The 25,633-nt window shown below is 46.1% G+C and overlaps 1 protein-coding gene across 1 annotated transcript in view; it reads right to left on the bottom strand.

Annotated features, from left to right (window-relative positions):
- Positions 1–25,633, bottom strand: part of QSOX1 (quiescin sulfhydryl oxidase 1) — an 84,200-nt gene that overhangs the window by 36,893 nt on the left and 21,674 nt on the right. The window contains exons 2-6 of the mRNA XM_082229068.1: positions 23,303–23,403; positions 11,221–11,269; positions 9,952–10,054; positions 6,086–6,176; positions 2,598–2,743 (exon numbers count right to left, since the gene is read on the bottom strand). Coding sequence (XP_082085194.1) covers positions 2,598–2,743; positions 6,086–6,176; positions 9,952–10,054; positions 11,221–11,269; positions 23,303–23,403 — 490 coding nt within the window. The remainder of the gene's footprint in view (positions 1–2,597; positions 2,744–6,085; positions 6,177–9,951; positions 10,055–11,220; positions 11,270–23,302; positions 23,404–25,633) is intronic.

Raw genomic sequence — 25,633 nt, 5'->3', positions numbered from 1 at the left:
AGGACTCTGTAGGTTTTCAGTGTAGGAGGTTGTGGGACAGAACAGCAAGATAAGGACAGGCATGCAATTATCTGGTCCAACTGCCGATCCGTCATGGCTGTTCTACTGGTGCTTCCCATAGGAACATTCCAAGAGACATTCCACACCCTCCATAAAGCGAGAGGCCTCCTTGCTCATTGGTTTCATCGCTAGGAGACATCCATGCCTGAGAAACACCCAAAGAGACATTCCCGTTCCTGGCTTCAGATGCAACGGGATCCTCCCTCCAGTGGGGAGTCTGTCATGCTGAGCGCAGGACGGCCCATGTTTTTCCCAACAAGCGCTCACATGCCCAGGCGTCTGGCTAAGAACAGGCTTCAGCAATGCAGTTGCCAGAGACCTGCCCATCACCACAGGAGCTTCAGAACCAATGTCCTACCACAAAGATCGACCGGAAGAGGGGATATCTAGGAATCTGGATAGCTTTTGTTGTTTTGCGGGTTGGCCAAGTGTGACCTCCCACAAGGAAAGTTATAAAAACCGGGAAAAAGAATCCTGTGGCAGGGAGAACTCTGGCAAATTTCTAGCCATCGTTGTTACAGAGCAAAACCTAGGAGTACAGGGAACAGAGCTGTAGCTAGGTGATCTTGCGCCCCTTGCAGAACAGTCCAGATTGCGCCCCCTAGTCATGGACAAATTATTTCTGCCTCTCCTCCAACCCCAACCCCCCCCCCCATTCAATTCACCCTCTATTTAAAATTTTCTTATGAGGCAATATTCAATTTTTTAATTTATGGACATATTTTAGCCGATTTTGTGCCACCACCCCCCCCCCCAGCTATGGCCCTGACAGGGAACAATTTTCCTCCAGTGTAATTCAAACTAGGTAGCAACTGAGTGGAAACTCCCCAGAGGGGTTAACTGGGATGCCTTGAAAGCCTGGGTCATCCATTCCCTGGACAGCCACCCACACCAACATAGAGCGTTCCACCAGGCCAGAGCCAGTGTTGAGAAGGCCCTGGCTCTGGTTGAGGCTAATCTAACTTCCTTAGGGCCCGGGACCTCTAGGGTGTTGCTATTTATGGACCTTGAGGGTCTCCGTGGGGCATACCGGGAGAGGTGGTCCTGTAGGTACCAGGGTCCTAGACTGTGAAGTCCCAAGCATAAAAGCATATAAAAGCCAGAGCTAAAGTTCACGACCAAAGAAGCTGGTACTTTCATTTATTGCAGAAGGGTAAGGCAAGGACAAGGGATGTGGGTGGCGCTGTGGTCTAAATCACTGAGCCTAGGGCTTGCCGATCAGAAGGTCGGTGGTTCGAATCCCATTGACGGGGTGAACTCCTGTTGCTCAGTCCCAGCTCCTGCCAACCTAGCAGTTTGAAAACACGTCAAAGTGCAAGTAGATAAGCAGGTACCACTCCAGTGGGTAGGTAAGCAGCATTTCCGTGCGCTGCTCTGGTTTCGCCAGAAGCGGCTTAGTCATGTTGGCCACATGACTTGGAAAAACTGTCTGCGGACAAACGTTGGCTTCCTCGGCCAGAGATGAGCGCTGCAACGCCATAGTCATTCGCAACTGGACCTAACGGTCAGGGGTCCCTATAAGGCTAGGACAAGCAGCACACATCCATCTGGACCACAAGAACATGCCCAGTAACCCTACTGTATTTCCTATCATCTCCAGTGCTTGCACTCCCTCCCCCCACAATCACTGCATGCCCTCAAAACACACACCAACGAACAAGCAGTGCAGCTCTGTAATAGGTATGAGTTACTCGTGCGTAAACTGGTGCCTTTCTCGGTTAATTTGCCTTGTTAAACCTTTCTGACTGCACAGCCCCTTCTCATCGTGGCTGCCTCAGACACTGGCAGAATCCGTCAGTGGGCGTTTCTTGAACCTCTTCCAGCATAAAAGTTGTTTCACACCCAGTCTCCTCCTCCTCTCACTGCGCGGGAGTCTTCTGCGCAGGGAAGGCGTGGGTAGCGGAGGACCAGGGCTCTCCTCACTGATGTCCAGTGAAGAGTCCTGGAGCTCTCTCTCCAATTCCCCCGTCTGCCCCCCTTTATCCCTGGTGTTGCGCTGATTGGCTTCCCCCTCTACTGAGCTGTTTCTCCCCCTGCTGCTGGGTCCTTCGCCAGCATCATCTGGGAGTCTCCCCTTCGCCTCTCGCTCCGATGTCAGTTCCCTGACAAGCTCACAACATGTTAGTCACATTTATGCAAATTTGTCCCGCACGCATCATTGATTGCAATGGTAGAACTGGGCCTTACCCTGATGATTGAATTCAGAACTGTTCAGAAATCCGGAGTCCCTCCGACACAAAACTTTCAATCTACTAAAGCAGAAACCAAAATCATGGCTATGGGGCTTGTGGAGCAGCCGACTCTTTTGCACTGGTCTTTTAAGAACCATTAATGAAGAGTGTTCCCAGGTTGTACAACTGGTACAAATAAGTACATATTTCTTTGGACTCCCCCCCCCCCAAGATCCGCGACTGTATGGTGAACTAGGTTGTTGTCATATTTGGAGTCTTAAAGAAAACTAATAAGGATCGTAATTGAGTTTACGCATGCTAAAAAATATTGCTAGATAAGGAGGTACAGTAAGAGCGGCAACTCACACAGGGATGCTGCTGCACGAGCCGTTCTTGGCAAGGAGGACGCCAGAAGGGAAGGTGGTAATGTTGAAGCTCCTCACCAGCTCTTCGTTGCTCTTTACGACTCGCCTCACTGCAATGTTCTCAAACTGGAGCATGTCCAGTGTGACCTAAAACCAGATACCACATTTAGTTAGTGTTGGACTTTAATAGAGGGACGCAACAATCTATTTTTCTCCTCTGCCTCTAAACACTCGAACTCAAAAATCTGTTTCTTCCAGAAGTGTTGCTGGACTCTTCACTGCTGTTGACATTTTACCAAAGCCCTGGCTGTACGGCACCCTCTCTCTCCCCACCCATACAAATACTACTACTACTACTAATTATTATTATTATTATTAATTATTTATTTATAGCCTGCCCATTTCCCCAGCCACTCTGGGCGGCACCCAATATTAATAATAACAATAAAGCGATAAAACATCAAACATTAAAAACTTCCCTAAACAGGGCTGCCTTCAGATGTCTTCTAAAAGTCAGATAGTTGTTTATTTCCTTGACATCTGATGGGAGGGCGTTCCACACACAGAAGATGCAGAATGGGAAACGGAGGCGCTTGTGACCTGGGACACCCCAGATCTTGAGCACTTGGCAGGATATCTGTAAAGCGAAGTTTACGTCCGCATTCAACAGCTGGGAAACCTCACCGTACAAGGCTCCCTATCGCATGGAGAGACTATGCACAAAGGCTCGATTTTGCAAATGCCCCGCAAAACTTGCCAGTGTTGAGGTGAGTAGCTGCTGCAGGCCCACTCCCGCCCCCAAGCAACAAGTGCATGTGCAGGAGATGTGCCATTTGAATAGGGCTTTGGAAAAGGGCAGGGCTGCTACCGTATTCTGGCCTCCACTCATGCTCTACAACGGCATCGTTAACAGGAAGTCATCTTAATACAATTACTGCAAGATTAGTAAAGGTAAAGGGATCCCTGACAGTTAAGTCCAGTTGCGGCTGAACTTTTTTTTAGGGGAGCCAAATTGTTGAGCTTCTTGGGGGTTGGGGAGCCAGTGATCTACCAGTGATCTACCACAGATGCCCAGTGATCTACCGGTATAGGTGATGTGCCTGGTATAGCTGAAGCAGGAATGGCACAGGTGTGCCAGCTGTAGAAGAATCACTTTTACCCTGCCCTTCTCCAACAGAACCATGAACCAAACTGGGTGGAACTCCAGCTGCCTCCGAAACCAGTTGCCCAGTGTGAGTAATTTTGCTGAATTTCAAATTGCTAAAAGGACTGGCGAGTCAACAATGTTAAGTACATCCACAAAAGGAATGAGAAATTCTCCTTGCCATATGCTTGCTTCCCACCTCTTTTCCAGGGATTTGCCCGGCTTTACCAGTACTGTATGTACAACACTCCCAATGCCTTAGTCATGGAAAACTGCTCTGTTGACAGCCTGGCTACAGGTTACACCTACCTGCGAGACTCTGCCTGGGCAAAATTTGGAAGGCTCTCCTGCCAGCAGGCAGAGAAATCTGGCGTGCACTGAAAACCGTGTGCATGCACAATGAAAGGGGGTCTCTCTAAACATCCCTTACTGATCTCTTTTCTCGGCTGCTAACTTTATCTGCTCCTCATCCTCCCCCAAATCTTCAGGGAAGTTAGCTGCAAAGGAGAGAAATAAGGGAGAGATCAACAGACTCAGAAAGTGAGCCGGGGTGAGTGGAGGCTGCGCGTGTGTGGATATTTGTGTGTGCTGTGCGCACATGCAGGTGAATTTTCTGTACTTTTCTCTGCTTGCTGACTTGCGTCAAAAGGCAGAGCTCTCACATCATGGTCCTGGCCACCACACTTGGGAGTGTTGTAGAAGGGTAGATTCTTTTGTCATGTATTTATATTATAAAGGTAAAGGGACCTCTGACCGTTAAGTCCAGTCGCAGACGACTCTGGGGTTGTGGCACTCATCTCACTCTATAGGCTGAGGGAGCCGGCGTTTGTCCGCAGACAGTTTTTCCAGGTCATGTGGCCCACATGACTAAGCCGCTTCTGGCGAAACCAGAGCAGTGCACGGAAATGCCATTTACCTTCCTGCCATAGTGGTACCTATTTATCTACTAGAACTTTTCACTTTGCTTTTGAACTGCTAGGTTGGCAGGAGCTGGGACTGAGCAACAGGAGCTCACCCTGTTGCGTGGATTCAAACCACCGACCTTCCGATCGGCAAGCCCAAGGCTCAGTGGTTTAGACCACAGCACCACCCTTGTAGTCTATATTTATATTATTTTGGTATAAAAGGCCTGTGTGACGTGGCTTGCCTGGGTCTGACCTGAAGCCAGAAGTTCTAGCTTAGCTTGTCAGTAAAAGGATGCTGAAGCAGCTCCTTGTGAAAGCACAAGACCCTGTTGTTTTGCTTAATCCACGTTTGCTTTTGCTAATCGTACAGTTTGCAAAGGGGATTACTCTTAATGCTCTTGAAGAAATAAGAAGCATTGTGAAGCAAGCAGAACACTTCCTTCTAGCATGGATTGAAAGATGCTAGCCAGAAGAAAGCATCGTTCAGGCTTCCTGCTCAAGTGTATCTTTCCTGTTTGTCAGTTGACTACATTGCAGACAAAGGTGTCCCTTGTGCACTTGTTACACACTGTTACACACACACACACGGCCCACTTTACCGCAATACCAACCACTAGGTATACCTCTGATTGTAAAGGAGGGAATGTGTGTGTTTGTGTGTACAGTGGTGCCCCGCAAGACGAATGCCTCGCAAGACGGAAAACTCGCAAAACGAATTTCCTATGGACTTGCTTCGCAAGACGACAATGTCTTGTGAGTTCCTGCGGGTTTTTTTTCCTTTCCCCCCTTTTTCTAAGCCGCTAAGCCGCTTATCAGCTGATCTGATCAGCAGATAAGCTGCTAAAAGCGCTAATCCGCTAATCCTTCAATGGGCTTGCTTCACAAGACGAAAAAACCGCTAGAAGAAGAGAATCACAGAACAGATTCTTTTCGTCTTGCGAGGCACCACTGTATAACTAGGTGAGGGATCTTGACCCCAAAGAGGCAGAAAACATAATGGGGGGAATGGTGGAAAACCCACAAGGGAAGGCTCAATAGAAAAGGAGAGAGTTAGATTCAGGGCTTTGGGGGTACAGTGACAGCTAGACTATTTTGTGCCAAGCATGCGCACTGAATGCAGTTATCTCCAATTTTCCATTCTGTTACAAAAGGGGGAGAAGATCCAGTTGGTTTTACGTTGGCTCCACTTCCCAGTGATGCCTGTGCAGGAAAAGGCATGAAGGACTGTCAAACATTCCCAGAGGCTCTGCGATAAAAGGGACATCTTGTGTAGTTTCATATAATTAATAAACAACTTTTTAAAAAAGAAAAAGTCACCCCACATTTCCATGCAGACCTGCAGGGGGCGATTTGCAGCATAAAAGAGTGAAGGGCCCACTTCTCTAAAGTTAGGCTGCTGCAATGCATACATAGATTGTCAACCAGTCAATTAAGAGTCACCTCTCTGCCCAAAAAGGAGTCCTCCTTTTCAAATATCAGGGCCAAATAAGTCACGTTGTTTGTGTGGAAGAAGTCGTGAAGTTCTGCCGCACTGCAAAAGACAAAGAGCAACACACATGCTGAGCAACTCTGCTTTAAGCACAGGGCAAACAATTATTTCATGCAGATTCAGACATCTCAACTTCCCCGCCGTTGCAGGAGGTCCTCCCGGATGCTCATATTTTCCCCTTTGGCACAGTATGGAACAGCACCTATCCTTTAATCTAACTGGATCTATGGCCCTGTGAGGGATTATTATGGGTTGGTTGGGTTGACACCTTTTCTTTACCGATCCTATTTTTGTGTTCTTAAGAGAGCAGCTCAATAGAGAAATCTAGCAGGTGGTTCGTTGTTGTTTTCTTGGCATGGCGATCAGCGGTGCAAAAGGCCTCACAGCTGTTGCCTGTGCCTGCCAGGGTGGAATTATACATTACAAGAGATATGGAGCTGCAGCCCCAAATACAGTGGTGCCCCGCAAGACGAATGCCTCGCAAGACGAAAAACCAGCTAGACGAAAGGGTTTTGCGTTTTTTGAGCTGCTTCACAAGACGATTTTCCCTATGGGCTTGCTTCGCAAGACGAAAACGTCTTGTAAGTTTGTTTCCTTTTTCTTAACACCGTTGATACAGTTGGGACTAGACTTTGAGGAGCAACTCATAGAACGCGGTGTGGTAGCCTTTTTTGAGTTTTTTGGTGATTTTTGAAGCTTTTCCAAAACTTTCCCGACACCGTGCTTCGCAAGACGAAAAATTCACTAGACAAAAAACTCGCAGAACGAATTAATTTTGTCTTGCGAGGCACCACTGTAGTGCAGAATTCTCCTCCTCCATAATATCATAGATTCATCGAATCGTAGAGTTGGAAGGGAACCTGATGATCATCTAGTCCAGCCCCCCTGCAGTGAAGGAATACGCCCTCTTACATCTCCATTGCCTGTCAGTGCTATGATTTCTAAAGCCACAAAAAGACACCCCTGAGACTGATTTTTGGGCATCTCTTGGGGACCTTTTTATAATTTAAGTCCTTTTAATGATTACTTTGTACCATTGCTAATGGTGCTTTATGTTTTATTGTGTGTGAGAGAGAGTTGTGTTGTGGCACCCTGATATTTTTATGAGATTGGCAGATGATGAATACTTTATTAAAATAAATAAAATTAGCCCCAGGCGGTGGCGATTCTGGTCTGCTTACATGAAGTGCGAAAGCCTCAAGATGGCTTGCGAACAATTTCCCTAGAAACCGACCATTTTCTGAAAACTGGATAGTTATTAGATGCTTCGGTAAACGGTAAATAATTGTTAGAAGCCAGCCTCTCCAAACGCTCTATGCATCCTGGGCAAGTTAGAATCATGCTCTGAGTTTGTGAGCCATAAGCCTTCAAAAACATGCATAGCTCCGCTCTGTTAACAGGTCAGTTCTTCTAATCACCCATTTCCTTGCAGGAGATGAAAGGAACATCAGCGCATGTACTCTGAGTGGATAATTGTATCTCCAGACCAAACGCATAAACTTGGACTGAAGACTAATCACTTAAGATGCACAAAGGAGGACAGGAACAGGAAGCTGCTGAATTCTGGAACTGAACTGCTCAGCTGCTATTTGGAGTTCAACAGCCTGGAGCAGGTAACACTAAAACAAAGGCTTGACAGCCATCGATGAACAAATGCCATTTACTTTCCCACACCAGTGATACACACTTCTGTTCTGTGTGGCTTTCAGAATGTGGACACTTGATTCCGCTTCTCGTTTTGAAATATTTCCTGCTCTTTTCTTTATCTGGTTTTATTGTTTTAATTTTTGGTCACGGGCCAGATCCAGGCACTCTCGGAGGAAACAGGTTTTCTAGATCCATTTCAATCAGGGTTTAGGCCCAGTTTATGGGTATGCGTACCCCTGCGTCCCCCAGGGGGGGGGGGGGAAAGCACTGGAGAAACCTCCCACCTTTTGCACAGCTAGAGCAGTCACGAGACTCTTAATTCCGGGTTTGAGCCCCACACTGGGCAAAAGATTCCTGAATTGCAGGCAGTTGGACTAGATGACCCTCTATGATTCCATAAGACGCATGACGGCAGATTCATTGGGAGCCGATTGCAGGAAGGGAGCTGAAGCCATCAATGAAATACCGTATATACTCGAATATAAGCCGAGGCACCTAATTTTACCACTGGGGAAACTTATTGACTCGAGTACAAGCCGGTTCACCACACCACAAACCTCCTGGTGGGCTGGAGTGCGTGTGCGCGTCCACGTATGTGCACACGACAGAGGGGGCTTCTCTCTCTCCCCCAGCCCCCCCCAGCCCCCTGCCTACCTAGGGTGCTGCCAAAAGGGCTGCATTCAGGCTGCCCATTCCTCCTCTGCCACCGCCGCCAGGGACCCTCAATCGAGTATAAGCCAAGGGGGGCTTTTTCAGCATAAAAAAATGTGCTGGAAAAGTCGGCTTATACTCGAGTATATACGGTAAGTAAGCTATCTATATCTACATATCTCTCTCTGTGTGTGTACATTTCAAAACACCATTGTGGAATGTTACCCGGAAGCCAACCCTAAATTGTAGCAACACCTATGTCTAACATTCAGTCCCACACACCAAGCAGGAAGTCTTTTGAGAACTAACTCCTTTTAATGAAAGGGCTGGTGCTGTTTTTATTGCAATTATCTGTATGTTTCTAATAGATCATATATATTCATATACAGTTTTGATTCCATAAGTGTATCACTTATGGTTTTTAAAGATTTTTTTCTTTCTATGTTTATAGCTGCAAGCTGCCTTGAGTCCCTGTCTGGGGGAAAGGCGGGAAATTGGATGGATGGATGGATGGATGGAAAAGAACAACAACAACTCTCCTCTTAGTTGTTACTTCAGCTCACATGTGGAATATGCACCAATTTAGACCTCCCGTTTCCAGCTGTATTCAAAAGGCACACGGGCCTCTGGTAAACAGCAGCTTCTGAGACAGTTATTGTCCTCATGTGGGAAAAGGTATGGTTCAAGAACCTAAATATACAGAATATACAGAAACCTGTGTCATAGCTCCTGTTACTGCTTCTTTCCCCACATGGGTGAGTCAAGATAAATGGGTTGAAATTTGGGAGGTTTGTGGGGGATTTTTAACAGAGGTAATCCCCTGGCCTCAAAGTCTTGAGTCTGAAATTGATTCTCTTCCTTCTTAAGTTATAAAAACCTGCTTGACGTAGAAGTGCTAGAAGCATCCCAGATAATAGAGCCTTGTTGTTTGTTGTTAAACATACCAGGACAAGGTTTCCCAAAGTGCTTGATATTGACCCCCTGGGGTTGCTGAGACTGTGCAGGGGGTGAATGGAGACCTAGGGGGTCTGAAAGGGGGTATTTCCACCTGGGGTGGAAATAAGTTTACAAGGTATAGCATGTAAAAAAAAATAGAAACTATAAGCTTCAGAATTAAGTGGCATGAGTGTCCAGACTGGACCTCCCTTGTCAATGAGGAATCTCTGTATTTGATCCTAAGATTCCACAATACAACAGTATTCTCAAAGTCACAAGCCCCATCCTTATACACTTGTTAAAGCACATCAGGTGCAGCCCTCTCAGCACAGAGGTGAAGAAGCATGGTATCATTAGAGCTGCCTCCCTTACTTTTTACATTTTATGATTCCTAGTAATAGGGATTAATAAACATCAATTGGATACTGATATTTCTTGACTTTATTCAGTTTACCCCTCTAAGAGGGAGTCAATGGAAATTTTGCAAAGGGTGCGTGAACTCACAAGTCTGGGAAAGCCCATGCTCGGCTTTGCATTGCTAGAATTGTTTTTCATGCTATGGTGCATTCTCCACCCAAATTACCTAATTGGCTCCAGTGGTGGGCAGGCGGGAGGCCACAGGTCTCTATGGGTCTCTATTGAGGTGATGATGGACTCTGTGAGGCTCCGAATGTCGTCTCCTTTATCTGTACAAGGAAGAAAACTTATCAGGGTCACAATTCAGGCCAGGAGCGCTGCACCAGCCTACATGCCCCATGCACCTGCCATATCCTAGGAAATGCACAACAGCAGCTTCTCTCATGTCGGATTCCTTGGGATCATTATGGGATGGTGTTACTCAAAGTCAGGCGTTCTCCTTACTCCACCTTTTGGTGGCAGAAAGCAATCTAGAGACAAAATAAATGCTGCCTGGATACGAGATAAACATTGTGCCAGGCTGCCACCCATACGCACAGCCCTACGCTTAGACCTAAACCCAGGCAGGGAACCACTCCCAACTTAACTCCTACGTGGTTCATGTCAGACAGATACTATCTTTTCTCCAAAGTGCAATCTTCGGTCTTCGTGCCTGAATGGGGATTCCCTTTCCAGAAAGCATGAATCATTTTGGAGATTTTCCTCATGCAGAATTTCTCAAACTCTGCCATGATGAACCTTCCGCAGGTGAGGAACAACAGGCGCACGACCATCCCTTTGGTTCAAATGGAAGCAGCCAGGGCAAAGCTGTCAACTTTCCCCTTTTCTTGCGAGGAATCCAATTCGGAATAAGGGAATTTCCCTTTAAAAAAGGAAAAACTTGACAGCTATGAGCCAGGGCCTATGGGGCGCTTTCCCCCCCCCCCTTGATTATGGGATTCTTGATTATGATTATGTGTGTGCCTTCAAACACACAGGCCCAGTACGAGAGTGAAGGACTTCCAGGAAAAGCATTAATCTGCCTAGAAACACCGGGAGACAAAGAAGCCCCATCTCAAGTTTGATTTGGAGGGGAATATAAATCCTGAGACAAAAATGAAAATGAAAGCGTGGAATTGGTCTCACGCTGCTGATTGTGAGATGAGGGGCATGTTGACATTTCCTGGTCAAATTAAGAGACATCACGGAGGGGAAAGGGTGGGAAAGTTCAAAGAGATTGTGTCACACCCATCAACGACCTAGGGGACATTTTATGGAGGGTGACCACCAGCTTTGATTACCGGGGCCCTATAATTCCTCCATAAGCCCTCTGATTCATGAGCTTGGAGGATAGTGAGTGGGTACCCCTCTCTAGGCAGGTCCAGCCTAGTAAACTAAACTCCAGCCATAACTTCTTGCTTCTAGCTTAGGTAGGAATTGATTTCAGGATACGTACGGTGAAGTCTGACGCCATCCTCGGGCTTCGTGGAGAACGCCTTGAAAAACTGGAAGGAAAGAGACCCTATGGTTAGGTTTTGCTTTTAAAGATACGCTTCTGTCCTGCCTGTTACTGTGCCTCCAACTGCCTAAGCGGCTGAGTTGTAAGGTTAAAACCTGGGGAGATCACCCACCTCTTAAGCAGATATGGAGCTGGAAAAAGAGGATGAGTGGAGCGGGCAATGGTACCTGCTCACCTCTAAACCTTGGTTTATTACCCCTCTTAAGGCTCCCAAATTATTTGAATTCCTTAACTTCTTCAGCTCATAGATATGCCTTTATAAAGGCAAGATTCAACACCTTCCCATCGAACGTGCTGAGAAATAGATTTTCCAATGGACAGATATCGCTCCTATGTGATTGTAATTGTGGCGCACCAGAATCATTGCATCCCATAATTCTTGACTGTGCTTTTCACTCATCGGCCAGGAGCAAGTTTCTTGCTCAATATCTAAAGGGAATCGCCGACGATACAAATGAAGCCAAACTGAGATATCTATTAAATGATGAAGACCCCCTAAGATCACTCACGGTTGCCAGATTCTTGATCAGCGTCCTATCCCTAAAGAAGAAAAACGGACTCCTGTGCGGCTCGGATAACCCTTTTAAACCATGATCTATGGTTTTAGGATGTAAATAGGTGATATCACCATTGATGTCTCTTATTAATTTATGAGCAGAGGGTGATGTTTATGTTGCAAATTTATTGTAATGTATGATGTTGGTTTTTTTGTTTTTGTTTTGCTTTGGTTCTTGTCTGTTCTTTGTAAGTTTTGGCGGTTTTAAATTTGGAGGTTTAAGTACACTATGTTGGTATGGGAAACTGTCGTGTGACGGGCCAATGGCCGTAATAAATATCAATACAAAAGGATGAGTGCAGCCAATCCCTGGGCATTTTGGAGAAGAATAGCAACGTGGGGCAGGCGTTCCTTGCCCCCCACAGGGTGCCAAGCCAAGGGGGTGCAAAATGGAGAAGGTCTGTAATTGAGAAGATCCATTTGGCGGCGCAAATTTTGGCCCAGCACAGGGAGCTGTATTATGAAAGATTATCAGATTCCACCCCTGAGAACAGCAAGTTGGGTCCCTCTTCCTTTTCCCCAGAAAAGGGACGTTCCTCAAGTTCTCCTGCCCCCATTTGACTTTTTCTGCGAGAGCACTGCATGTTGGAGTACGGTATGAGTATAGTGCCATATTTTTTGCTCTATAAGACTCACTTTTCCCCTGCTAAAAAGTAAGGGGAAATGTGTGTGCGTCTTATGGAGCGAATGCAGGCTGCGCAGCTATCCCAGAAGCCAGAACAGCAAGAGGGATTGCTGCTTTCACTGCGCAGCGATCCCTCTTGCTGTTCTGGCTTCTGAGATTCAGAATATTTTTTTTCTTGTTTTCCTCCTCCAAAAACTAGTCTTGTGGTCTGGTGCATCTTATAGAGCGAAAAATACAGTATTTAATGTGGATACATTGTGCTGCTGTTTGTACATGCCAGTAGATTTGTGGCTGGGGCTGGGTAGAGCTTAGATTGCAATTTGGTGGTATGCAGTCTAACTGCTAGCGATTGGTTTTGCAAAACAACTGAATACAGAACGAAGCGTTGCAAAATGAGATAGCGAAACTCCTGTTCTCCAAAACCCTGCTCCAACTGCCACTGAGCAAGAGCACACAGTTTGCTTTGGCAAGTGGGAGGGAAGGACTGGCAAAGGGAAAGCGAAGGAGCAAGGGTGTGCGAGGAACTGAGCCCATCCTGCTCTGTTCAGCAGCTGCAGCAGATTCGTTAAAGCAGACCAGCTCAACCCGCCAAACCAAGCAGGGCCTCAGGAAACCTAATGCGGTTTCCGTGTGCTCTGACACTTGTCAGGGTGTCCCGTTGTGCCAGAAGCGGTTTAGTCATGCTGGCCACACGACCCGGAAAGCTGTCTGCGAATAAACGCCGGCTCCCTCGGCCCGAAATGTGAGATGAGCGCCACAACCCCATAGTCACCTTTGATGGGACTTAACTTTTATCATAAGTCTAAGGTCTCAAATATAGAATAAATGTTCATAAATGTATAAGGCAAACACATGCATAAGTATATAAACCACCTGTCTGAAATAGTACAGAACAATCCTGAAGCCATTTTGACTCTCCCAAATTGACCCAAATATTTCTCTGCAAGGAGGAAGGAAATGGGAAAAGCTTTCTGGTTGTCTTTGGACTGGAGGGGCTTACACCTCACTTTTCAAAAAGGTAAAGGTAAAAAGGTAAAGGACCCCTGGACGGTTAAGGCCAGTCCAAGGCAACTTTGGGTTGTGGCGCTCATCTCATTTTCAGGCCAAGGGAGCCGGTGTTTGTCCACAGATGGCTTACTGGGTCATGTGGCCAGCAGGACTAAACCGCTTCTGGCACAATGGAACACCATGACGGAAACACCATTTACCGCTGCAACAGTACCTATTTATCTACTTGCACTGACCGTGCTTTTAAACTGCTAGGGTGGCAGGAGCTGGGACAGAGCTTTTCTCCCTTTTCAAAGACAGCCTGGCAAGTACAGTGGTACCTCGGGTTAAGTACTTAATTCGTTCCAGAGGTCCGTTCTTAACCTGAAACTGTTCTTAACCTAAAGCACCACTTAAGCTAATGGGGCCTCCCGCTGCCGCTGCGCTGCCGGAGTACGATTTCTGTTCTCATCCTGAAGCAAAGTTCTTAACCCGAGGTACTATTTCTAGGTTAGCGGAGTTTGTAACCTGAAGCACATGTAACCCGAGGTACCACTGTATCTGTTAAGCTGAGCAAACTATCAATATGCGTAAGAGATTCAGGAACTAAAGTATTTACCATCTCAAAGGAATGTCCAGGCTACCCAGAAAATGCAATCAAGTAATTACATGTGAATAGGATCTAGGAGTCTTGGTTGACCACAAACTTGACATGAGCCAACAGTGTGACGCGGCACCTAAAAAAGCCAATGCAATTCTGGGCTGCATCAATAGGAGTATAGCATCTAGATCAAGGGAAGTAATAGTGCCACTGTATTCTGCTCTGGTCAGACCACACCTGGAGTACTGTGTCCAGTTCTGGGCACCACAATTCAAGAAGGACACTGACAAACTGGAACGTGTCCAGAGGAGGGCAACCAAAATGGTCAAAGGCCTGGAAACGATGCCTTATGAGGAACGGCTAAGGGAGCTGGGCATGTTTAGCCTGGAGAAGAGGAGGTTAAGGGGTGATATGATAGCCATGTTCAAATATATAAAAGGATGTCACATAGAGGAGGGAGAAAGGTTGTTTTCTGCTGCTCCAGAGAAGCGGACACGGAGCAATGGATCCAAACTACAAGAAAGAAGATTCCACCTAAACATGAGGAAGAACTTCCTGACAGTAAGAGCTGTTCGACAGTGGAATTTGCTGCCAAGGAGTGTGGTGGAGTCTCCTTCCTTGGAGGTCTTTAAGCAGAGGCTTGACAACCATATGTCAGGAGTGCTCTGATGGTGTTTCCTGCTTGGCAGGGGGTTGGACTCGATGGCCCTTGTGGTCTCTTCCAACTCTGTGATTCTATGATTCTATGATTCTAAGGCATTATCAGGCAGACAGGAGATTCTGCTGGAGGCCTCTCCTTCTGTGATATATGGTGGGGGGGGGGGTCCCTGGGCTACAGGGTGGGCAATTTCAAAAGTCTTTATAGGGGCTTGTGCACCATTGTTAGGTGTTCTCCTCCCTGCTGCGTGTGGCGAGTGTTGTAAACAAATAAATCTGCCCTTTTTCCCTTATGGGATATCCTAGAGCCCGTATAGAGTCCTTACGTAGGTTCCTTATTGGTAGGAGAAAATAACAGAGGCCAACCAGAGAATATTGAGAAGCAAAGCAGCTAGTAAGCCTGATCTTTATTGATCTGTTGCAACAGGGTCCTCACTCACCACACGCAGGACGGAGGAGGAACCCAGAACAAAAGTGTGCCCTTATACAGACATTTTAAATTCCCTTCCTGGAGCCCAAGACCACCCCCAGAAACATCATATATACATCACAGAAGGGGTGTAGCTCAATACATCATACCTACATCACAAAAGGGCGGTCTACAGCAGAAATCTGAGTGCTTTGTTTACCTCCTGTCTGCCAGGTTATCTGTTTAATGGTCACTTGATTGGATTGCCTGGGGAGTCTTTTGTAGCCAGTCTTTTGTAATGATAAATACTTAGTTCCTGAGCCAGGTCACAGGATCACACCCTATTCATATCTTAAATGTGCCCTTAAGACAAGATTTGTAAAGGAAAAGTCAATGGGAAGGCTTTTCCATTTTCCTTTGACCTTGCAGAGAAAACATTTGGTCATTTTTGGAATCAAAATGGTTACAGTTCGCTCTTCCTGTGCTGATCTATGTACGTGCTTGGTTGGTACACTTATGAACATTTAACATATATCTAAGACCTCAAAATTCCTATCACATGAGCGGGGACCCTGTTGCAACAGTTTATTTCCTTTAATAAAGATCAAGCTTACAAGCCACTTTGCTTTCAATATACTCTGGTTGGCCTTTGCTTTCTCTCCGACCAACAGAGATCTCCTGAGGGTCTCTATAGGAGCTCTGGATACCCCACAAGGGAATTAGAGGTATTTTTCTTATAACATAACCATCCAGAGGTTACCTTTTTACCTAAATGTGGAAGGGCTGGCAACCACAATCAGTAGCCTGTGGGCTTGATGGGCCACAAGTAAAATCTTGCAAGCTGTGAGCTGTGAACAGGCAGCCTCATCCGAGAGGCATGGGCTGTGACCAGCCTTTGCCCTCAGCCTCGCTGTGGGAATTTTGTCAAGTGGGGCTAATCTAGGACAGCCAGTGCTCCGAGACCTTCAGAAAGGAACAAGCAGTCCGAGATAAGGGAGATCTTCCTTTCTTTTTTTGTATACTCCTCCAGCGCTGTAGGAATCCTGCCTCGGAGGTTCTAGGCACAGGCTGATTAGGCATCCCGAAAAGGGGAAAAAAAAAAACAATACAGAGAAAGAGAGAGAACAAAAACTCCCAGAGCCAAAAGGGAGGCGGGGGGAAATAAATCCGCTTGGCGGTCTAACTCCTGGCAAAGGTCCCAGTGAACAAACAGAGCTTGTAGCTACAAGCACAGCACGTCTAGAGGCACACAATCGCATGAACTCCAAAGCTGAGTTCCTTTCTCCTCACATATTTAAGCAGCAGCACAAGCTGAGAAGAGCCCCAGAGTGCACAGTGGAGACCCCAAGAAGACAGAGAAGTTTGAAAGGGGGCTTCTTCGCCTATTTATCTCCCCAGTCAAATTTTCAAACAAAGCACATTTTGAGAAACCTTCATCTCCAAAGAACTCTGTTAAAGCATAATAATAATAATAGGGGGCAGAATATTGCAAGACCCTACATACGCGGGTGGCGCTGTGGGTTAAACCACAGAGCCTAGGACTTGCCAATCAAAAGGTCGGCGGTTCGAATCCCCGCGATGGGGTGAGCTCCCGTTGTTCAGTCCCAGCTCCTGCCAACCTAGCAGTTTGAAAGCACGTCAAAGTGCAAGTAGATAAATAGGTACCGCTCCGGCGGGAAGGTAAACGGCATTTCTGTGCACTGCTCTGGTTCGCCAGAAGCAGCTTAGTCATGCTGGCCACATGACCCGGAAGCTGTCTGCGGACAAATGCCGGCTTCCTCGGCCAATAAAGCGAGATGAGCGCCACAACCCCAGAGTTGGTCACGACTGGACCTAATGGTCAGGGGTCCCTTTACCTTTACATACTGAAACCACACATAAAGACAATTTTAACAATACTGCTTGCCTTCGCTTTTCTTCCTTCCAGGATTACTAGGATTACACACAAACCTGAGCCTTCTGCCTAAACTGCTGAAGGCAGTTAGTGACATTTGCTGGGAGCTGGGAGTGGGTAAAGTGTTGTTGTGGGGCACTTTATCTGTCGAGGGGTGAGCTATCAAGGGCCTCGTGGTAGCAGCAGAGAGGACCAGAACCAAGAGCAGACTGGGCAATCCTTTCTCCTTTTCTGCAACCCACTTCTCTCATACTCAGGCTTCCAGGGAAAGGGCCGACTGCTCTTGGCAGTTGCCCAAACTGCTTGCTTGCGTTTGGGCTTCCCTCCATGCCCCTACTGAATTAGGCCTGAGGCCACAGGTTGTCTGCTCCTGCCCTATTAGGCCTAGGAACACAGGAAGATGCTTCCTTCCCAACCCATCCATCTCACTGCTACCCAGACCAGTACTGTGGTCTAACCTGCAGCCCTCCCAGGTGTTGCTGACGAGCAACTGCCTCATTCAATTAGGCCTGAGGCTACAGGTTGTCTGCTCCTGCCCTATTAGGCCTAGGAACACAGGAAGAGGCTTGCTTCCCAACCCATCCATCTCACTGCGGTCTGGACCAGTACTGTGGTCTAACCCGCAGCCCTCCCAGGTGTTGCTGACGAGCAACCCTGGCCATTGGGCTATGCTGGCAGGGCCTGATGGGAGTAGTAGTTCAACAGCATTTGGAGAGCAGCAGGCTAGCGACCTCTGGGCTAGACTGACAAGCAGAGGCTCTACCTGGGCTCTACCTGGACCCTACCTGTAGCATCAAAAACAGATGCTATAGCCCATGCTCCAAGCGATTACCTTGGAAACAAAATGCTTTGGTCCGATCAAGGAAGGTAATCGTTACATTTGCTAGAAAATGGTTTGTTTTGTGGGAAATATTGTCAGCTCAGTAAGGTCTCCTTGACTGCCCTCCCTGGGTGACAGTTTATTCTGCTCCCCTGATTGCTGTCTGTTATGTGGTTCGTTCAGCTTTCGCTCCATCCTCAAGCTTTCCCTGCCAGCTGTGCGTTTACTTCCTACCTGCCTCAAGGTATCCAAGTCAATGTTTGTTTAATGGGCTGGCCCTGAAATCTGTTTGCAGGAGTAGACAGTGCGTGAGCGAAAGGGAAAGCGGAGGTCAGTGCCACATCAGCAGGTTTCTCCGGAGATCTTAGAAGGCTACTAGCAAGCGGCAGAATAAAAGCACTTGCAAGTGTGAGGCAGGCATGTCTGGAAAACTAATGCTGGAGATCTCTGAATAGGATCTCCTGCACTTAAAAAAAAAATTGTATATAACTTATAAGATGTTGAATTTAATCATTTAACACTCCTCTGATGGGTCTAGGTGCCAGCACTGGGGGGTGAGTGTCTTCCCCCCCTATTATCAGTCCCCACCCCCCAAAGTTGCCATTTGCCTCTGTTCCCTAAAAAAATACATTCAGGCGGGGGGCGCGAGACTGCCTTGGCCCCTAGGAATTGGTGCCTATGTCCTGAGCTTTATCTAGTTTGGCCTTAACCCTCTCCCAGGGAATCTAATGTGTCATTAGATTAAAATTGTGCTAAAGTGACAGGTTTATAGAAGACCTGTTAAGTCCCACCATCAGCCTCCCAGGTCACACTGGGCGATGGATCCCTTTTCTCCCTGACTGCTGTGACCCCAGACAGAAACATTGGCTCTTGCTGGCTAAAAAAGAAAACAGCTTTATAATGTCAAGACATGAGGCAATTTTGCACCCCACGTTGTGGGAATGGAGGGGGAGAGCTTTACACTGGAGTCGCAAGCATTTCTTTCCACCTTGAAAACCCACCTAGCTCTTTAGCAGAAATTCCCAGGAATTTTTATGGTTCTGTTCCGTAATCGTGAGGGCTGAAGGCTCATGTTTTGCAGTGGTACCTCTGGATGCGAACGGGATCCGTTCCAGAGCCCCGTTCGCATCCTGAAGCAAACACAACCCGCGTCCACGAGTCGCGATTCACCACTTCTACGCATGCGCGTGACGTCATTTTGAGTGTCTGTGCATGCATGAGCGGCGAAACCCGGAAGTAACGCACTCCGTTACTTCCGGGTCACTGCGGAGCGCAACCCAAAAATGCTTAACCTGAAGTTACTTCAACACAAGGTATGACTGTACTTTACATGCTGTAGATGGAAATGAAGGTTTCCGGGTTCTTCTCTGAAGGCCAACGGTTGCGGTTTTGTGCACCGAAGCAGTCCAGGTTTAATACAGAACAACCCTACCTATTGACACACATCCCTGGCGTGTGTCATATAATGTTGCCGGAAGGTTAGGGAAGGGATTTATAAGCCCCACAGCCCATGTAGAAAGGAGAGCTTCTGGGAGGACAGAAACTATGGCTATTCTAATGGCACACTAAGATGAATGCATTGCATCTATTTCTTGATGCAATGCATCCATCTTAGTATGCCATTAGACTAGCCATGGTTTCTCTGTGCCTGCATTCCTTGGGGCTGCCCTAACTTTCCTTTCAACGGATTCCAGTACATGCCTCTGGGATAGATCACACAGCTCCATCAAATCATCATAGCAGTTATGAGCGTGAGTTCAGAACTGGAAGGTTCCCAGTTCAAATCTCACCTCATGCTTGAAAACAGCTTTAACTAGGCAAGCCACTGTTCCCTAAAGCTTACTCTAAATGCGCTATGGCTTACCTTAAAAAAATGTTGCAAGAGCAGCTGAAATACTGTGAAAATCTTCATGCCCCGAGGAAAAGGACCATATAAATGCTAATGAGTGTGCCTCTGAGGAACATTCTTTCCTTAGGAGAGCTGGGAACAATTCATTTCAAGCCTAACCATTTTCTGGTGAGGTTTTGGCACTTATCCCAAGGTTTTCTAAAGACACTAATTATTCCTACCCAGCAATGTAGTCAAGGTCCCCACAGGAATGAGCCTGGCTTCTTCCTACAAGCCAGTCATGGGGGCTTGACAATAAACACAGAAAGAGGGTCAGAGGCAAGGTACTGCGCAAAAGGAGACCAGATATTGTTGGAGCCATTGCGTCAGGCTTTTCACGGCCGTGTCCAGTTCCCAGTTCTAACTTCTAACGCGCAAAACACTCACACAATCGTTCCTGTGGAACTACGGTAGCAGCATCCCCACCTTCTGGGTCCATTATCTGGAAGCAGTAGGAGCAGCAAATGAATGTCCATTTAGTAGGACAAATCCTCCTCCCAGCTCCCAGTACGTTTCCGAGCACAATTCAAAGTGTTGGTGCTGACCTTTAAAGCCCTAAACGGCCTTGGTCCAGTATACCTGAAGGAGTGTCTCCACCTCCATCGTTCTGCCTGGACACTGAGGTCCAGCGCCGAGGGCCTTCTGGTGGTTCCCTCACTGCGAGAAGTGAGGTTACAGGGAACCAGGCTGAGGGCCTTCTCGGTAGTGGCACCCACCCTGTGGAACGCCCTCCCACCAGATGCCAAAGAGAAAAACAAATAGACTATATGGAAATAGACTATATGGAGATGGCGGAAATGACTGGCAGAATCCGAGACCAGGAAGAAGAGTTGGTGGAAGAAGATTGGAGGAAATTTAAAACTTATTTGCAGAAATATTGTAAAATTTTTGAATGCTGATGACATTGAAATGAATTGAAGGGGTTCTAGCAACAAGGTAAAATGTAAGATGGGATTAATAATAGATAAACTAATAGGACATGAATTTGCTGAACCAATTTCTAAAAGGGATACAAAAATGGGAGACGCGAGGAAGTCAGGAAAATAAGTTAACTAAAGATGAGAAACTAAGAAAGAGGGAATTTTTGTTTTTCTTTTATATGTGTTTTTTCTTTTTCTATCTTTGTGTTTAATGTCTGTATTTTTGTATTTTGTAATTTTGTATCTTTTTCGTTTTTTGCATTTTTCTAAACTTTTCTATTGATAAAACCTAATAAAATATTATAAAAAAACAAAAACAAAGAGAAAAACAACTACCAGACTTTTAGAAGTCATCTGAAGGCAGCCCTGTTCAGGGAAGCTTTTAATGTTTAACAGACCATTGTATTTTAATATTTTGCCGGAAGCCGCCCAAAGTGGCTGGGGAAACCCAGCCAGATGGGCGGGGTATAAAAAAATAAATTGTTGTTGTTGTTATGATGATGATGATGATGACGACGACGCAGGTGGAAGTAAGGGAATGGGGGAGTTTCTCAAGCCCAGTGCTATGGTCAGAGGAAGAAACAGAAAACAAGCCAATTTTCCCATATGAACCAGCCCTGATGCTTACTGCATTCCTAGACCATGGGAACGAAGGCAAACACAGGATTACCAATAAGCAACAACTTTGGGGTGTGTGCGATTTTTTTGTTTTGTTATTATGTTATGTATTTTGCATTTTTATGTTGTAAACCACCCTGTGACTTTCAGATGAAGGGCAGTATATTAACAACAACAATTTTAATCACAAGAAGTGCCAACAGTGGAGGAATGGCAGATGAAGATGGTGGACTTTTGGGAGCTAGCCGAGCTGACCAGAAGAGTCTGCGACCAGAAGGAGGAGGAATACCAAGAGGAATGGAATAAATTCAAAGACTACTTAGCTAAATATGTTAAAATAAATTAAATAGACTTACTTGCGAGTATCAGCTAGGCCTAGGATTTAAATATGTGATGTTGTAGAATACTATGTTAAGTTAAAATGAAAAGAAAGAAAGATGTTAATTGACTAAGTAAATTTTAGTGAAAATAGTTTCGGAAAAATGCTACAAGGATCTATATGGAAACTCAGCCAGGGGGATTCGAGGAAGTCACCCAAAAATGTTAACAAAAGTGGAACGATTACAATTAGGATAAACGTTTGTTTGTTTTTTGATTCTTTTTTCTATTTGTTTGTTATAAATTTGGAAAACTAATACAAATTTGCTGGAAACAACAACAATTTCAAAAAATATTTTGCATAGAAGCAAAGTGCTTAAACTTCAAAATCCGTTCAGCTGCTTTCTATTAAACACAGCTGTTTTCAGCTTCTATCCTCTTAATAAAAATGCTTGCTAAAAATAAAAATAAATCCACTCTGCTTGCCTGGCAAAGCAGGTGAGTCAGAAACCAGATAGCTAGGTGGGGAAGCTTTTTGTAAACCAGAAGAGCCATGGTTCTCATCATCACCACAATTGGCTAACACAGGTATGTGAGGGCAGGTAGGCTAGTAAAAGTTTATAGGTGCTTCTGACGACATTGTTGCAAGGGAGATCTTTTGTTTAGGAAGGGTTCCTGCAGGTACACACAGGTAACTCTATTTGCTCCATCCATCCTTGCTCAGTAATCTCCATTACTGAGATGAGATAGGTGAGCAGCAGGACCTTCAACCAGCGCCCAGGGCCTACAAGCTCACTGGCTCCCACCAGCCCTGCCCCACAGTCTCCCCCATGGCCTGAGGACCCCAGGAGGAGCAGCGTTGGGCTGAGAAGGCTTAGCAATGGGCGTTGTGTGTATTCTATGCGTATTTTAATGAACTGAACAGAGTGAAAGATTATGAAGCATGGGGGCATGGGAAGTGTATGTATGAACTTAACAGCAATTAGCTTTCCCCCCCAGTTGCTATTTTGTTAATGCTATTAACGTTTTATAGATTATAAATGATTTGTTAATCATATAGCATGACTTGCTGTAATTGTGATGTTTAGCTTATTTTTTAGTTGCTGTTTCGGTTTATAGGTTGCAATTATTTTCTTGATGATTTGTTTATTGTTTTATATTACAGTGGTACCTCAGGTTAAGTACTTAATTTGTTCCGGAGGTCCGTACTTAACCTGAAACTGTTCTTAACCTGAAGCACCACTTTAGCTAATGGGGCCTCCTGCTGCTGCCGCACCACCGGAGGAAAATTTCTGTTCTCATCCTGAAGCAAAGTTCTTAACCTGAAGCACTATTTCTGGGTTAGCGGAGTGTGTAACCTGAAGGGTATGTAACCCAAGGTACCACTGTATTTACATTGTATTTGTGGTGTTCTTTTGTGTTTTGTTATGCTACTGTTATTTATTGTTTGTAAGTCAATTTGAGAAAGCAGCATAGAACTATGATCAATCAAATCTCTCCGTTTAACCAGGCAAACCGGATTTTCCTGCTTTGCCTTCTGAACAAAGGCCTGGTTTTACAGAAAGAGCCCCCTCCTTCAGTTTGGGGACTCCTGCTCTCCTGCTTCCCTTCTGCAAAGGCACAGTGCATTCAGCATCAATCCTAACACAATAGGAGGGTCCAGCTGAACTAGCTGCAGCGCCGCCACCCTTGAACTTGCCCTCACCTACCCCAAAGGCAACTTTACCTTCAGTGTTGGGTAGCCGGTGATTCCGAAATCCGAGCAGATTTTCTGGTTGCTCGCCTCAGCACAGTCTAGGACCCCCAGAGTCACAGCAGGTCTCCAATCTGGAGGGGGAATAAGATACAGACAGCAGAATAAAAATTATTATTTTAGATAGATAGATAGATAGATAGATAGATAGATAGATAGATAGAGTGGTGCCTCGCAAGACAAAAAGAATCCGTTCCGCGAGTCTCTTCGTCTTGCGGTTTTTTCGTCTTGCAAAGCAAGCCCATTAGCGGCTTAGCGGATTAGCGCTATTAGCGGCTTAGCGGGCTTAGCGGATCAGCTGATAAGCGGCTTAGCAGATCAGCTGTTAAGCGGCTTAGTGGATCAGCTGTTAAGCGGCTTAGCGGCTTAGAATCAGCTGATAAGCGGCTTAGCGGCTTGGGAAAAGGGGGGGGAAACCCCGCAGGAACTCGCAAGACATTTTCGTCTTGCGAAGCAAGGCCATAAGAAATTCTTTTTGCGAAGCACCTCCAAAACGGAAAACCCTTTCGTCTAGCGGGTTTTCCGTCTTGCGAGGCATTCGTCTTGCGGGGCACCACTGTAGATGATAGATAGATAGATAGATAGATAGATAGATAGATAGAGTGGTACCTCGGGTTACAGACGCTTCAGGTTACAGACGCTTCAGGTTACAGACTAACCCAGAAATAGTACCTCGGGTTAAGATTAGATAGATGATAGATAGATAAAGAGAGAGAGAGAGAGAGAGAGAGAGAGAGAGAGAGAGAGAGAGAGAGAGAGAGAGAGAGAGATGATAGATAGATAGATGATAGATAGATAGATAGATAGATAGATAGATAGATAGATAGATAGATAGATATAGATGAGAGATAGATGAGAGATAGATGTGTGTGTGAGAGAGAGAGGGGGGGAGAGAGGGAGGGAGGGAGGGAGGGAGGGGGAGAGAGAGAGAGAGAGAGAGAGGATAGATAGAGATAGATAGATGATTGATAGATAGATAGATAGATAGATGATAGATAGATAGATAGATAGATAGATAGATAGATAGATAGATAGATAGAGATGATAGAGACAGACAGATGGCGTTATTTCCTTTCCACTCTATTAAGACAGTGGTTTTCAGCCAGTGTGCTGTTGCACCCTGGGGTGCCTTGAATGATGGTCAGGGGTGCCATGGGCAACACTGGCCTCCATCCCTCTTTCCCCCCCTTCCTCGCATCTTGTGTCTCTCCCTCCCAAGGCTTGCACAGCTTTTTGTTGCAGCAGGCTCAGCAGGTGAATGGTGTCTCTGGGGCTGGCCAGGGGGTGCTTCCCAGGCCCCTGTGGGGCAGTGTGTGGAGGCACCTCTCTTTGGGGTGGAGGGGGGGCAGCTCAGAGACCAGGGGTGCCAGCAGCCGCTGTCCCAAGGAGAGGGGAGAGGAGAGGAGGCTGAGGGAACACTCTACAAGGAAGGGTGTTCGAAAAAGGGTGAGAGGCTGCCAGCTCTGCAGGCAAGGGGTGACATAACTGGGCCCCTGAGCCCCCACAGGGGTGCCACAGAAAGAATGCCGTTGGCCAAGGGAGCCGTGGACTCAAAAAGGTTGAAAACCTGTGTGTTGTGTTAAGGAATACACCTGCTCATTCTTCTACAGTACAGAAAAATTGCTGGAACAAAGTTGACTAGTATTATCTTCCGTGTGGTTTTTAGCTTATGACAGAGACTGGCTGAGCCTTGAGAGGCAAAGAGTTGGATAGGAAGAAAGATCATGGGAACAAAAGGTAGGAAGAGAAGCAGGAACAGAAGTGAAGAGGAGGAGGGGTCCTGCAGGCCAACCAAGGTGAAGGTTGAAAGAGGAGCAAGGAGAAGGATGAAATCAAAGAGGAGGAGGAGACGATGACCTGGGAGATGACTGGAGAGCTTTTAATGGCCGGAAAGGCTGAAGTTCACATACAGACTATACAACTCTATATATTTATCTAGACATTGAGATTGTCACTCTCCATGAACAGACGTGTGTGGCAATTTAATAAGGAGTTGTGTAAGATGGGATCAACTTATTCATAAAGTTGGTCAAGAACCCCATTCTAATGCATAGAAAAGGTTCAACCCATCAAAGACCACATTTTAGGAAGTACCAACAACCCAGAAAATCCCTGATGAAGGGCAATGGAAATACACTTTTTGAAAAGAACAAAAGTCTGTGGGGATTGGAAGTTTGTTGGCTTCTGCCAACAAATGGGTCCCTCCCATTTTCTTATTTATTTATTTATTTATTATTTATTTCTTATCATAGCAGCATATGTAATTATAACACAAAATGAATAAGATTCTTAATCATAACTGAG

The sequence above is a fragment of the Podarcis vaucheri genome (genome assembly GCF_965113315.1).
Source record: "Podarcis vaucheri genome assembly, chromosome: 6".
NCBI lineage: Eukaryota > Metazoa > Chordata > Lepidosauria > Squamata > Lacertidae > Podarcis > Podarcis vaucheri.
Note: the sequence above shows the minus strand (reverse complement) of the source record. Positions and strands in the feature narration are given on the sequence as shown.